General features: G+C 38.8%; 1 protein-coding gene across 4 annotated transcripts in view; it reads left to right on the top strand.

Moving 5' to 3' along the window:
* Positions 1 to 15573, top strand: part of PARD3B (par-3 family cell polarity regulator beta) — a 422926-nt gene that overhangs the window by 268899 nt on the left and 138454 nt on the right. For all 4 annotated transcript variants that reach the window (XR_012836057.1, XM_075756447.1, XM_075756445.1 and 1 more), the window contains 2 exons: positions 9749 to 9955; positions 10947 to 11181. Coding sequence is in view for 3 of the 4 variants with exons in the window: in XM_075756447.1 (XP_075612562.1) it covers positions 9749 to 9955; positions 10947 to 11181 (442 nt within the window). In the remaining variant the exon portion in view is untranslated. The remainder of the gene's footprint in view (positions 1 to 9748; positions 9956 to 10946; positions 11182 to 15573) is intronic.

Here is a 15573-nt window from a genome sequence, read left to right as displayed (position 1 = left end):
AAATGTCCCTGTTGGTTGATGAGGGATGTCACCAGGAAGAATTGGAATGACCCTTTCTTCTCTTTTGACCCCACATTTGTGCAGTCTGGTACCATATTGTGTTTGGGAGCATATTTTTATTTACTCTCCGTTTATTGGGCAAGTGAGAGGGAACAAGGTAATGTCATTTGTACATAAGCAAGAAAAATGGGTAAGAAAACCTCAAGGAAAGTTTGTATTCATTTGCTACTATAGTTAAATCGTATTCTAAGTTATTCCATGCAGCGATTCCATTAGCTTTTCTAATTTGCCACTTAAACACATTGTAGCAATGCAAAACTGCATATTGAAAAGACTCTAAACACCTAATTCCATAATTAATAGAGTAACATCTTTGGGATACTAAAAATTGCTTCAGGGGAAACAAAACAGAGATCTGGGGAGGTTCCCTTTTCCATGGGGGATATTAAAGGCTAGGTGTACGTTTGCTAAACATCTAAGAACGTAACGAGTTTTCCAGAAATACAGATTTGTGAAACAAGCTTTATTTGATCTCTCATTCACGTCCTTGCCAGTTTCTTTTTAAAAATAACCTTTTCATTAAAATGACACATCATAACATACCTAGCAAGGGAGCTGCAAACCTTAGGAAATAAAAAGGAACCTTTGCTGAGGACTTTTGCTGAAAACCTACATAATCCTTTCAAATTCTGGAGGGATTTTGAGTCAGAGCTTGGCCAGATAACCATTTCTCTTACTTAATAGTAGGTTTGACAAAATTCTGCATATTCCCATTCAGGAGTTGGATTTTGACATCAACTCTTCGAAACTGTGTCAAGACAAATACTAAACTCACAAAGCAATCTCAAAACTATGCATGCCTTCATGAATAGCCTCTGTGTGTGTGTGCATATATAGATTGATTGCAGGTGTATGTGTACCTTTTTTACAGGTTATCTACTGGCAACTTCAAGCAAAATGTGCGTTAATTTCTTAAACTGAAAATTAACCTATGCACTTTCTATTTCAATATGTACAAATAAACGCAAGAAGACAGGTTTTCATAATGTCTTCTGGAAATCAGTCTATAAGCTGAACCAAATGTAGATGAGAGGAGCAAAAAGGATGTGAGTTCTCTACTACTTTTGGTCTGCTTTATTTTAAAGTGCTGTAAGGGACAAATTGTCTTGCGTTTCTATGCTAACAGGACACGCTAATCACTGGAGAAGGTGATTCTGGTTTTGTTCAGGGTTTATGAATAAAGGGTTATTATTGGAAATGGCTAATTTACTCTGTACGTGCCTGAGACAGAAAGTCTGAGTCCTCTGAAGCTTTTGTAAATACACGTGGCAGAATCTTCCCAGACTGAGATGTTTGCCTGTTTGTAGTTGGCTAATCCAGAAGTGGTTCCCTGATAAGGTTAATGCCCAGTTAATTGCTCCTAGCCTTGACATACAGTTTAATTGCTACTTGGCCAACATATGTTTGTTGCTTGCTCTGTGTAGAATTCTAACGGATGTAGTGATGCAAACCACGGACTGATGGAGGGCAAACAAAATAAATACAGTATTTTATGTTCTTTTAATTCAGGGCCAAGTGGATTTGGATGAAGTGTTTATTTAGTTTGCTGGCTGCTTCAGATGCTGTGGCATATTGATTCCTTTTATTACTAGCAGCCATTTAACCTGACCTCTCTCAGATCCAGTATTTTAAAAGTCATAAATTTTAACTTTACTTAGGAGCAAGGACTGAAATGCTGTGAAAGCCTTTTTATTAGCAGAGCTTTGCCTTACTCCATGTTCATGTGTCACCCATGGCAACAATATTTAGAGCATCTTAAATTAGAGTGGCTGTTGGGCAGTTTGGTGGTGGTGGGGTTAGCAATAAAGAGAGCTCATAAATAGCTCAGCCATTATTAGCAGAAGGTATCCTTTTTCCAGGTTATTGTGTTAAAAATCTAGCTTTTTTTCTTAGCCTTAATATTCACAGATAAGAACAAGAACACACAAAAGGAAGTGGTTTATATAATTTTTTTTTTAATTGCAAGTTAAATTGATGAAATGGAAATGTATTTTTCTTTGTCGCCTTGGCTTGGCTTTTCTTTTACAATAACCATCTTCCTTGTTGTTCCAATAGCCTAAATTAATCCCTGAATGACACTTAAGGCAATCTTTAACGTGCAGCCTATGTGAGTGTTTATAAAAATGTGTCCAGACCAAAACTTGATGCATAAAAATGACATACCAGTTTTTTAAAAAGAAAGCAATTGTGAATGAAATGATTGATATAAGAGTATTTCTTTCTGCATTTGCTCTTTGAGTTAGCGAAGAAAACAGAGAGCTTAATGTGAACTTTTTGCCTTTTAATTGTTACTTCTGATTTATATTAGTCATTTTAAAAATGATTTCAGGCTTGATGACTAAGATTGAGTAATAATTCAGCAGCATATTTCAAAATAGGCTTAAGGTTTAATGAAATAGATCATAACCATGAATTTAACATAAGTATTGGCTTGCTTCCTTCTGTTCTGCTACTAAAGAAGTTTCCTCCTCTGTCCCACAGGTTAAAGGTAACACTCTAGATGTTAGCCTCATACCATTAAAAGTGACTTTGTTTAAATATTAGTGCAGGGACTCTCACTTCGTGTTAAACTTTGGCCTGGGAACAAAAATGTTGGTTTAGTTTGAGAAGTGTAATTTATATCAATTAATCTCAGAAAGTGTCACATTTCCTAATCTTTTAAAGCCAGATTGAAATGTTTGACCTTATCAGAGGGTGGGTGTGGAAGTAGCAGTAAAGCGGTCGTAGGGCACTGGAATATTTTTACTACTGCTCGGTTCCAGACTGATCGGTTTACAAGGTGCCTGAAATCACTGGGGAATCACATTTTCTAAAAACTGGACTTTTTCCTGTCTGCATTGCTTTTCCTGTAGCTGTTTTTCCTCTAGCAGGTTGTACCAGCTATATCTAAAATCAATTTGATATACATAAATATCCTTGAGGAGAAAGCTCCTGCTTTGTGGAAGGTTAGGTAGCTTAATTTACACTGGGACCTGTTCGAAGGGTGAGCGCTTCAGTTTGCACCATCTAGAGAGCACGCTAGCTTCTGGAGGAGTACGGCTTCAGATGCCTGGGAAAACTTGTCACTGGATGCAGAGCTATACTGTGAAGTGGAAGGTTATGTGAGAGGTTAAACTTGTGTAACCAAATGAAGAAAAGTAATTATTTCAACAGATAACATCAGACAGTCTTTTGTGCAAAGGCAGGCTTGGCTGCATTTTGTCACACGCTCAGCACTAACCTAGCAAATGCATGTGCCATTGCTGAGGGCTTTTACTTGAACCTCTTTCGTCTTTTGCTCCTAATTCTTAGCTTTAATGTTGTTACACTGTGAAACTTATTAGCAATTTTGAGATGTTTAATGCTGTACATATTATTCTTTTTGAAATATTAACATGTTCTTTTGCAGTGTTGTTCTTAGTGATAAGACTATAGAAAACAGGGACACTGGCATGTGTTTCTAAGATGACAGTGCCTTTTCGCCTCTTGTCTAATGGCTGCCTTGTTCCAAGCCTTTCTCCTTCAGTTGGCTAAAGTTCAGTGTACCTTCTGGGCTACAAATTGCACTGCCATTATTCATACTTGAAATTGCAGTTTGTGCAAATATGGGCTAAATTGCAATCATTATATGTAGTAAAAGAGATTGAAATATCTGTAAATCTGAAGGCTGTAGTTGGCTCTTTTAATCAGAGAACTTGTTAAATTCTCCCATGCTTTGATTTCTCTTTCTTAGATATTTTTTCTTTTTTTTTTTTTCTGTCAGGTGTGGGGTTGTTCTGTGTTCAGTATTCCTGCTTCTAATATGGAATGCTTGGTTTGAAGTATAAAATGAGCAAAATGATACATGTTGTCTTTAATATGTGAGTGCAAGATAGTGATTTTTCTCCTGCTTTTTATCAAGCCCTTCATAATCTTTTGTATGCTACCTGTATAAACTAGCATTGAAGAAAAGGCTACACTATGATCTAAGGTTATTCTACAAAAATGTCTTATTAAAGCTCTTCATTTGAAAATCGCAAGCTAAATGATGTAATGACTTTCAAATTCCCCCTTCCTAAATCATTCTCTGCATTGAATCGATTGATGATTGAGGAAGTATCTGAATATAAAAATATAAGTGAGAGGTAAAAATCCTTTGCAGTTGTGCGTACTGTGAATCCTGCCAGAAATAAATTAAACTACGTTAAGCAAAATGGTCCAGAAAGAAGCGAACATGAATTAATTTAAGTCACCATAGGATGTTGCAACTCTGCAGGTAAGAACCATGTCTGTCTACCCATTCTCTGATGTTTATGGCACATGGAGATTGGTAATAATGACAAATGTTTCATCTTTTGACCTTAAGCTTATTAAGAGACACTCAGTTTTCACTTTATACACCAATTATTTAGAGGAAAATTTCCGAAAGAAGCTACGGGGAGAGTAAAGCAGTCAAGCCTTACTGTCTGTCTCTTGTTTTTTGTGTCTTTGGACATCTTTCACTTGGGTAACAGATTTGGTTCATTCTCATGCAAAAGGTTTTCCTACAGCAGGGGGATATATTTTGACTAAATTTTGCTGAGGGGCCTATTTTACTATCCTGATACCTATTATCATTTGATGCTGTGCAACAAAAATCCTGCTTTTTCCTTCCTGAACAAAAGTTGGGATTTTTCTGAAACCCCATGCTTGCTATCCTCACCTCTGCAGGGGCAACGTAAGGTTAGCAATACATTGATTTCTGTTTAAAAAAAAAAAACAACCACCAAAACAAAAAACCCCAAAACTAAACATATATGCAATCTGTGAATTGATTGTATTTTTAAAATCATGGGAACATATATGTATCAAAACATATTTTAAATGTGCCCCAATTCCTTTAGAGAAGGGATAACTATAGAGCAAGCAGTTAGATCAGTCAGGTTGGGGGAGGCTGAGTTGGGCATCATGAATGTTACCCAAGGTGTATGTCCAAAGCAGAGCAGGTGCTGGGCTGTAGCTGCTCCCTGAGCAGGTGTTGGCACATGTCCATCTGAGTCCTACTACAAAAGAAATCAGCCTTGGTGTTTCATGAACAAACAGTTGTTTGCTTGCTAAAAGCACACGTGCTATCTCCAGCATCCCAGCACCTACAGGGTAGAAGACTTGTTTTCAGAACCGTTTTCTCTTCCCTAGTTACACCTGCACCTCCATCATGTGTGGTGCAGTAGGAACCAGGAATGTGTGTGTTTAGGGCTCTGGTAAATACAGAGCCAGACTAATCTATTACAACTTTGTGTTTATTCTAGTTTCTCAGTCTCAGTGATGCTTTCCTTCCTTTTTTCTTCGTAACTGGGTTTTACCTTACTATATCTTTCAAAATGTAAATAGTAAATTAGTCTAACTCACGCAAATATGTTCCACTAAATATTATCTTTTAGGCATGTTCAGATACTTTCGGTTTTTAAGAAGACTCATTATCTGAAAAGTAAAATTAATGATAAATACAGAAAATGTTTACTGTTTAGGGTGTCTTAGGAGTTGTATTTCATTTTGAGTGGCAGTGATTCACGGCTACTCTTCAATTCCACACTCTCTATGCGTGCCTTTGGGGTGGCTCATGCTACCACGCTGTATCATTTGTTTCCCTTTGATTTTCATGACTGACGTCTTGCTTTTAGCGTGTTTCCTTCTGTTGGGCTATAAAAACAAAAAAAAAAAGGAATGTGCAGATGTGGGAAAAAGAGAAGCCTGGAAACACCTGAAAATAATAATAATAGTAATAAAAGAACAGAAAGCAGGTTTACTTTTACTGGTACATGAAGAAAAAAACCTCTGTGGTAGCCATGTTGGCATTGAGCAGAAAATCAAGGTAGGTGTAATGCCATCTTTCAGTTAAAGGATGATCGATTAGAGGTATCATCTAGGAACCAGCAAATTGTTTTCTGCCAGTCATAGGCAGGTACTGACATCAGTTGTTTTCTCTCATAAATTCAGTAGAGATGCATAAAGTAATTCACCATTTATTAAAAAAAATAAAGGTGGATACTTCAGTTGACTTTTTATCATTGTACTACAAGAAGCACTAAAATGAGGGCTCAAGAATTTAAAATCCATAAAAAGAAACATTTTTACACAGTGAACAATTAAATTTCTCATTGCTAAACTATATTTTTGTATTCAAAATCTGGGTAGGGCTAAATATGTACACACACACCACACACCTCCAGAAATGCCTGTTAATAATTTGAAAAAGATGAGAGGGTGTTTTTCGTTGTTTTTTAGGGATTTTTTCACCCATGGGGAAAAATTCTCATTTTCTGGCTTACGGCAGTCCTAAAGGTCTGCAGAACTGGAAAAAGGTACTGGAGGGGGAGCAGGGGAGGGAAATTCCCCTAGTATTTCTCTGTAAAGCATCCAGTAATAGATGCTGGCTGTGAAAGCAAGGGGTCTGGTCTCCCTGCTTAGGGAAGCTCCTCAGCTCCTCTGTTTTCAGTTGTGCACTAAAATGTGATTGCTGCAGCCTTGCAATGACAGAAAAAAAGGAATAAAAACTGAATTGCAAAAATGTGAAGTTCTCACTGAAAACCCTGGTGAGAATGTCCAAGGATGGAAACTCCTTGACTGAATGTTCCCCTTCTTAATGAGGTTGCATTGGTACTACTGTCATCAATAAGAAAAAATTCAATTATTTTTCACCTGGGTTCAGATGCTGCTTCACGGGTAGATTTTCATAATAATCTGATTATTAATAATAATCAGTGAGAGTGAGAAACGTCCAATGTTGATAGTGAAATTTCAGACTAAATTATTACAGTCTTCAAAAGGGGCAACTAACTGGTTAATAATCTGTGGCAAAAGGTTCTCAGTAAGGTTTTGAATATATGAGGACACCTTTTAAATGGTAGAACACAGGAAGATCACAGATAAAATTTAATATTTTTTTTGCCGGTGAGGAAGAAACACAGTTAATCTTTGCCACTTTATACTGTCCGTTAAGGTAACACGTTATTTGATGATACTAGGCAATGAAGTCACCATAAGCCAATTCTATTTCTTTTGGGGACATTAGAAAAAAATTCAATTTTCCAAGGTAATGGTGTTCTGAATTTACTTGGTAGCTAAAAGTGCTCCGGTTACGGGGTTTTTTTTCCTCTTTTTAGTAGCAAATTGAAAATGCTACATGAGAGTCACTGCAAGTGTTCTCTTTAAAATATCAAAAACCAGGAAGTTATTGCTAGTTATTACTAAAATTAATTCCTTAGAGGGACTTTCATGTTAGGACAAAATAGCAAAATAAAGACTACTTATACAGAAAGCAACGTACTTTGCCAATAACTCTGAGTTTCCTATGCAATTGTTTAAGGCCAGTATTGGACAAAGAACCTTCTCATGGTGACCCTGGCTGGCCCCAGATAATGTGTGACCGGGTGCCAAAAAACTGCATCGGTGTGTGTGGGGCAACGGCAGTGAGGCTGAGCAGCAAACTTCCTTTTCCATACATGTAACATTTGAATGTGTCACTCCAAACTCTGGGTGTTGGCTTGGATTTTCTTAGGAATAGCCTTCGTATGTTAAGAGTAGTCTTCCAGTCTAAGTAATTGGCTTAGCTTTATATAAGACAGGCTCTAACCAGCATTTAACCTGGGATGACTTTTTTTCAGGTAATAGAGCTTAGGGCACTAATTTAATGTAGCACGGCTTGTACTGGGATGTGTATATAAACAACTTTGCGCTGGCTTTTGACACAGCCATTTCAGGTAGCTGGGTAGCTGCACAGCCTGGAAACGAGCATTGGCTGCAAAACCTCCTGGAGCCTGTCCTGCAAAACAAAAGCCTGCGGCCGTGCAGAGCAGCGATCCTTCGCAGGGATGGCACCGTCCGCTGCTGGAGGCTGGGCTGTGGCCATTGCTACCTTGCAGGTGCTGTAGTCGCCTTTAAACCACCCTCCAGCGATGCCGCTCCTCGTAGGCTCGGCAGGCAGCACCCTGGCTGCCCGCAGAGGTGGGAGCCGTGGCACCTGGCATGCCTTCGCCTACCTCTGCCCAGGCAGCCCTTGGCTGCGCTTTCCCTGGGTCGCTGCAGCCAGACAGCTCTCTGAGATTTACCACTGTGCCCTGTCTTCTGCGAAAGCAACCCATCAGAGCTGTTGGCTGACTGAAAAACAAGAAAGCTTTTTCTTTGCTGATCAGAGTGGCTTTCGCTTGCTGCTTTTTACAGTGATTATGCTTCCCTTGGTTTTGTTCCTTCTCTGCCTGTGATAGGCACTGCAGTACCTCTTACTAATGCGCAAGTTTTTAATGATTTTAAGCAGCTTTGTGTTGTATGCAAGTCGTTGCTCTAACTCCATTTTAGCACTTGCTAATTTGGCAATAATGGTATTCTCCAGAATGGCAATTAGTGAACAAAAGAAGGTTGCACTGTGTGAGGGAGCAATCAGGCTTCCCCTTAAACTTGTCTCCATGCACACCCCGCTTCCCCCCCCCCCCCTTATTTTCAGCTACATATCAGTCTGCAGGTAATGGAAGTATAAATTGCTTTATGTAGACATCACTGATAAGTCTGTATTTGGTGCCAATTCTTAGGTTTTTTCCTTTCAATAATTCACTTATCACACTGGTTTAGTTCAGAAATACCTGTACTCTAGGATTGCTTAAAATCACAGCATATGCTACTAACATATCTGTCTTTTCTGTGATCCTTGAATCTCTTCAGGCATGACAGTATATGGACATGTATGTGAAGGTTTTCTGTTCTTATATTGTCCCGTTGCTTGCACTAGTATTACTTAGAAGTGGAAAACAGAAGCATTTGTGTTCTCAAAGGCAGAAGGCGTATTGCAAGACAAAGTCTCTTCCTCGGTTTCTGCGTGTCAAATTTACTGTTCTGCCATATAAAAACCAAGTAGATGCTACAAAGGCTTTTAAATTAAGCTGTGAATTTCTTCATTGATTGGTATGCATGTGTTCATTGAACTTTTTTCTTTACCTATTCTTCTGTCATTGTATTAATACTTATTAACACTCATGCTGCTGCAAAATAAAGCCTTTCTAAGGTCAGATAGTCAAGCATTCAGAGAGGAAAGGTTTGGGAGACTTGGGAAGGTATTTACTTTTTTCTGTATGAAGTGCTTTCTTACGCCTATAAACAAGGAAAGAGGCAGCAACATCATCTATGTTAAGCTGTACTTTGCTGGATATATTTGTTTCTTGGAAGACCTGCTGTGTATGTTGATACCATAGCACCAGTTTCAGCTTGAAGAGAAAGGTGATTGGGTAAGACTGAGACACACCTAATAATGTCTTCTCACAGGAGAAACGTATTTGAAAATACCAACCATTCATACAACCTAATTCTAAAAACCAAAACACTTGTTGTGTAGCAGTGTTCGTGAGTCTAAGGATAATGGTTTCCCTGAGACTGTTAGCAGTGTCCAGGCAGACATCACTGTCAAAGGGGGAAGAAGCAACCCCATCCTTATCACTGGTGCAGTCTTTAAAGCGGCACAAAGTGAGCCAGCCATTGCCCATCACTGTTGTCAGGTCTGTAAATTATGTGCCATTGCCCCTGAGTCTGAACGGGGATATCTACTGAACTAGGTTTAACTTGAGGTTATTTTTAGAACAAATTACATTGATTGCATGCTATTTCAAAGGCCCCAAGTAATAAAGTACACCATTAAAAGTATGTCTGACTAGTTTCATTTCTCTGTGTGGTTTTATGTATAAAACCGTAACTATTTGTTTTTCAGACTCTTCTGGCAAGGATTTCGGTCCTACTCTGGGATTGAAGAAGTCTAGCTCTCTTGAGAGTCTTCAGACTGCTGTGGCTGAAGTTAGGAAGAACGAACTCCCTTTTCACAGGCCGAGGCCTCACGTGGTCCGTGGTCGGGGATGTAATGAGAGTTTCAGAGCTGCCATCGACAAGTCTTATGATGGACCTGAAGACGGAGAAGAGGGTATGTTGCTAATGGCACTTACTGAGGGAGCCGCCTTCACTTAGTGCTGCTGAGGGCCAACTCAATAAAGCACATAAGCAAGTGATTTAGTCCAACTGAAGTTGATCACAGTTTAAAAGCTACTCATGTCTTCCACTGAATAGAGCTGTCTTTGCAGTACTCCATCCAACCTTGACTGGGTTTAGTGTAAAGTCTTTCACTGATCTACTTTGGGGCAGGGGTGGGTTGGAGGTTTAGAACTCAATCCTTAAGTAATTGTATTTTTCAACTTCAAGAAGCAGCTGCCTTCTTCAGATTACATTAAAAATTATCCTGCTTGTTTTACAGAGCTGTCTAAAGTTCCCCCTTCTCCAACCAGGAAATTTGTTTCCTGTTATAGACAAGGCAGAGTGTATTGATAGCACCCTGCTGCTCATTCTGTCACCATGGGCTTGTAGACCCCACTCTGGAAATAGGTCTCCTTTAGCATGAAGCATAAAACTGTGCTTGGATGCTGAGCCCCCCCCTAAATAGAAACAACACAGCTCTTCTCCAACCAGACAGAACAGTTTATCTATTTCTTTTTCAGCTGTTAAAATAGAAAGATGCTGGGGAGTGAATGAAACTGTTTTGTTATGCAGGTTGGTTACGTGAGTCGCCAGAATCTCTTGTTGAAGTAAGCTCTCAGTGTTTGCATTCCAGCATGTCAGTTTTCTGGAGCTGATGAAGGTTAACAAGGTAGATTTCAAATAGAATAGTGTTTTACCATGTCAGGGTTTTTGTATCAGGAATAATAACTACAAAACAAGTCATTAAAATAACTGTATTTAATTTACAATAGAAATCTGCTTGAATTCACTAGATACATTTAGTCTGCTTTTTAAATTATTCAATTAAATGAGTAAGTGTTGTGAGTCATTTGAGCCCTTTGTAGACACTCAGGCTGTATTTCATGTGTTTGCATTTTGGTGGCCACTAGCCATCCTCACTGCTTCTTTCTCATTCTGTGCAGATGGTTTCTCTGATAAGAGCTCTCACTCTGGTCAAGAAGCTCAGAACATGGAATCTACCCCTCCAGGGAACCCTGAAATAGAAGATGCAGAAACCAAAACAAAAAAAGACAAAAAAAATAGAGAGAAAGAGAAGAAAAAGGAAAAGGGCAAATCTAAAATCAAAGAGAAGAAAAGGAAGGAAGAAAATGAAGATCCAGGAAAGAAAAAGAAGAAAGGCTTTGGTGTCATGTTGAGGTACGGCATTTTAAAAAGCAAAACAGCCTCTCATTATAACATAGGAAATAACTGATACTCTCATAAAGTAGTGGAAAAATTATTTCACTTGGACTGAAAATAATGTTTATGTTATTTAAAAAGAAAGCAGTTTATACTTTTACACCAAACTTGTAGCTGAGGCGGAAGACATTTGGCAGACAAAATGTCTTTTTGTGCCTTTGAAATTCATTCCCATATGTCAGAAAAGATTCAAGGTTTCAAGCTTGTGTCAGTGAGGGAGGCTTTGCGGGGAATATTTCTGAGTAATACATGACCCACTCCCACGCTCAGACCTTCACCTTCTTTTCCCATGCTTATCTGCTTCCTTCACAAGCTTTGGGGAGAGCAGGATTGCTTGTGTTACTGTAAGTAAACAGTCTAGTAATATTTGCAGTTACTGAAAACCACTAGCTATGGTCAAATCTTTGCTTCACAGCTTCAGCCATTGCCTGCAGTGGTCAAAAGCCCACCATCCTCCCTGCCCAGCATGCAAGTGTTTGGATTTCTTCTGTGACTATTGGCTGGTTTTTCATCTCTGGAATCATCAGAGATTCGACAAAGTTCTTCAGGCCTTTTGCTTGCTATTGCTGGAGCCTTTGGTGCTGTGGGCACTCTGGTTGCCATCACCCCTGCCTCTGGTACCTGTTTCCCCTATTGAGAATTAAAGTGTTTCCATTAAAGTAGATCTTTGCAATTAATTATAGGGTATGTGACTAAAATTTAATGATCACCTGGAGGAGATTAGACTGTATGACTGTGGTTACTTGTGGCACTGAACACTTAATGTTAGCTTTGGGATACTATTGGTGTCTCTTGGCATGCCGTATTGTAGACAAGCCAGGTGCATACACAAGCTACAATCATTGTTTAAGCAAAGATGCCTTTAACTGGTAATCTAAGAAATTCAGCTGCAAGATTATTCACTTACAATGACTTAAAATTCATTGGGACAGTGATATGTGAATTCATATTGCAGCTTTCTGTTGATATGTCATGGAGTCAAATGGCTTGTCTTGTATTGACTTGGAAGGTTTTAGCTGACTTTCTTCCATGTATCGTCATTAGGAATCCTCAAAATTGTCCTATCAACTTTTGAACACTGTAGAAGTATTGTCAAAAATATACAGGGATGCTTATGTGCCAAATTTGCATGATTTCAGCAGTTGTTAGTGTTCGTAAGATGAAGGTGCGTGGGTACACCAGTCTGCATTCAAATGGGGCTCTTTAGGAATGCTGAGGAGGCACATACACCTGTGCGTTGCACGTGCATTTGTGTTCATACTGTTTAAGAAATAGGGCTTAACATGGAACAGTAGTCAAAACACTGAATAATTAGGAGGGTGACTTCATCAACTCTCTTGTGTATCTTAAGCTTTATGTCTATTTTCATTCTTTTTAACTCTTTGGTGTGAAGAGGAGCGGAGTGACACAGAGGTCTGACGAAACCATAAGTATTCTGTTTCATGTATCACTGACAGATTCGAAGTTTGAAGTGCAAAGTCTTATGGGGGTGTGATGCCTGAGCCAGAAGGAACATGGGATGACATCAGAATCCAAAACAAGCAATTATAGTTGACAAAATATAATGATAATGATCAATATGCAAGGCTGGGAACAATAGGTTACCATTCTTAGTGATTCCATTTTTCAGAATGTATTTCACATTTTGGTTGTGCTCGAGCTTTATACATCTGTTCTTTTCATAAGCTTGCTTTTCATTTAGATTGATAGTCTTCCTAGCAGACAGTAATAGTTAATAATATTTATTTATCTGTATGGCAGCACAGAGTGGGAATTTCTATCCCACACCATTGAAAATCTCTACAAAGGTTATAATGAACAGAGGAGGAGTTGTTTTAAGAGCTACCAGTTCAGCTGGGAGGATTTTAGAGGTTCTGTGTCCTCATCAGTGTTTCTTCCTAGAATTTATAAAATTGTTCTTGAAAAGAAATTCCATCCTGAGAAGGCAAGAGTCCTAGGGAATCCCAGCCTAATAAATATCCCAGCCTGATAAAAGTGAAAGAAGGGTGATGACCTGTAAAGACTGAACAAGAGCAAACGGTGTGAGTTTACAGAAGAATTGGGGACCATATGTCCTGCTTAAGATAAGCAAAACCAGGCTCGTATTTTTTTCAGGGAGAAACTGCTGTGGATGACATGGAAAACAAATTTATCTGAATGTTTTAAAAAGAAGTAATAAGAAACTAATGGAGGAACTTTGCAAGGGTCAAATACTGACTAAATACTAGAATCGAGGCATTTTTCAAACTGGAGTTTTGCACTGATGTGAAGAGTGAGGAGTGAGTGTCAGGAGGGCTATGGAGGAGGAGACTGCAGTAAGAAGGTTTGAATGATCAAGTATTTTAGCAGCATGGATGGAAAGAAACAGCCAGATTTTATATGACATTGTGGAGATGAAACTGGCATGTGTTACTGGTAGAACATCTGTGGAAGGAAAGAGAGAAGCCGAAGACGACAAAGTTGTGAGCTTCTGCAGCAAGCAAGGTGACTACTAATTCTTCTTAGCTTAAGAGAAAGAAGGAGAGAGAAGTACTTAAAAACAGAGATGAGCTCTGTTTTTGACATGCTGAGTTTAAATTGGAAGAGGAACCTGCCATAGGAGGCTTTAGAAATGTAAACACCATAAGGGAGCAGAAAGCTGGATGGTAGAAGGAAATCTGTAGTGTGCCTTTTGTAGATATGGTGGTAGTTGTTCTGATCCCCCATGTGGGAGACCACCAAAATGAAGAACAACTAACAGAGCCCCTGCTAGACTGACAGGAGAGAAAGACCCAAGAGAAAAGAAGTTGAGAGCACCACTGTCAGGAGTGGCAAGAGGATGTATCTGCCTGGGACTGGGTGATGGCATGAATTTTTTTAACTAGTCCAGTGACTGCAGCCACATAACTAATTGATCCTACTGAGAGCTGGTACGTTCATACTGGTTGTATGGTACCCACACTGATAAATTCATACAAGTCGTCATATGTGGGCTGCTTTGTTCAGAGCTATTTCAGCTGTGCCTGCATAGTTCTGCTGTGCTGTGTAGATGCATCCAAACAGGAAAACAGACTTGCTGAACCCATGTCAAGACTCGGTTGAGATAAGTAGGAGATGCTTATCTGTGGTGAAAGCCTCAGGACCAGAAGGACAATGAAAATATTTCTGATATCTTGCCAGAAAGGTCAGTGCTAATAAAGACACGTGCGGATTCTGGCGAATGACTAGGAGTCAGGTGTAAAGGACAAAGGGAAGTAGAACTTCAGGCTACAGCAGCTGCTGGAAGTGTCACACTTGTCTACGGTGGGGGTTTTGTGCTATGCTTGCTGGGTCATGTATACAGCTATAACACTTTTATCTTGATTGTATGTCCATGTGTATTGACTTGTTTCTGCCTTATAATCAATAATAAAGCAATTCAAGATATTAAAACCAAACCCAAGTATTTATCTGTAGTACAAGAAGCATTGAGCTTTAGTCTTTTGCATCTGAGATTTTTGAACATATTGGAATTGCTACTGCATTGGTTTTTTACTTTTTTTTTTTAATTTAACAACAGAAAATAGCAAAGCTGTTAGCAGTTGCTAACAGATTTCACTTAGTGCCTCATCTGTTGCTCAGCTGCTATTTACTTGTAGTTCCTGGTCTTTTTTTACACATACAAAAAAAAAAAAAAAGATTGTTTTCCTGCTAAGCTTTTCCTGGATTGAAGCTTTATTTAGGTGACTCTGCTTCAGGGAGACCATCAAGAAATCATGCTTTTATTTTTGTAATCATTGCTTTTTAAAAAAGTCCTGTTGATTTACTCAGTATTAACTGGAACTCTTGACTTCAGCATTTTAATGACTGTGGCACTTGGAGCAAAGTAGGTTAATATACTGGAGATTTGAAATGCAGATCACACTGGTTATTACTGATTAGTTAAGTTTCTTTAATCCAAAGTTCTATTTTACTGTGGTGCGTACTGCATAGTGTTTGTGTTTTCTTGTTTGGTTGGTTCTGATGCATATATTGTCTGCCTGAGTACTGGATGTGCATTTTTGCTGTCGAAAGAATAACAGAAGTTGACTCTGTTAAGTGTATGTAACATCAGCTAAGTGAGCATTATATTTTACTTTTCGATGTTTTCTGGCACACTGCACTGTCATAGCTCACTAAATAACCCACTGCTAGACAACAGACGGCAAAGTAAATTGATATTGTATATCAGGAAACTACTACAATAAATACTTTCGTTATTGGAGCTGTGACGACATGTATCCTGCAGTCTCAGGAAAAAAAACAGTATCTAGCATCTATGCTGAAACTCATTTGGAACAGAAACAGTACCAAGTTCTATGCAGATACCTAACAGCAGCAAGATTATGCAAT

This window comes from Balearica regulorum, chromosome 6, assembly GCF_011004875.1.
Source record: "Balearica regulorum gibbericeps isolate bBalReg1 chromosome 6, bBalReg1.pri, whole genome shotgun sequence".
NCBI classification, from domain to species: Eukaryota; Metazoa; Chordata; class Aves; order Gruiformes; family Gruidae; genus Balearica; species Balearica regulorum.
The sequence above is the reverse complement of the archived record's forward strand: the minus strand, read 5'-3'. Positions and strand labels throughout refer to the sequence as shown.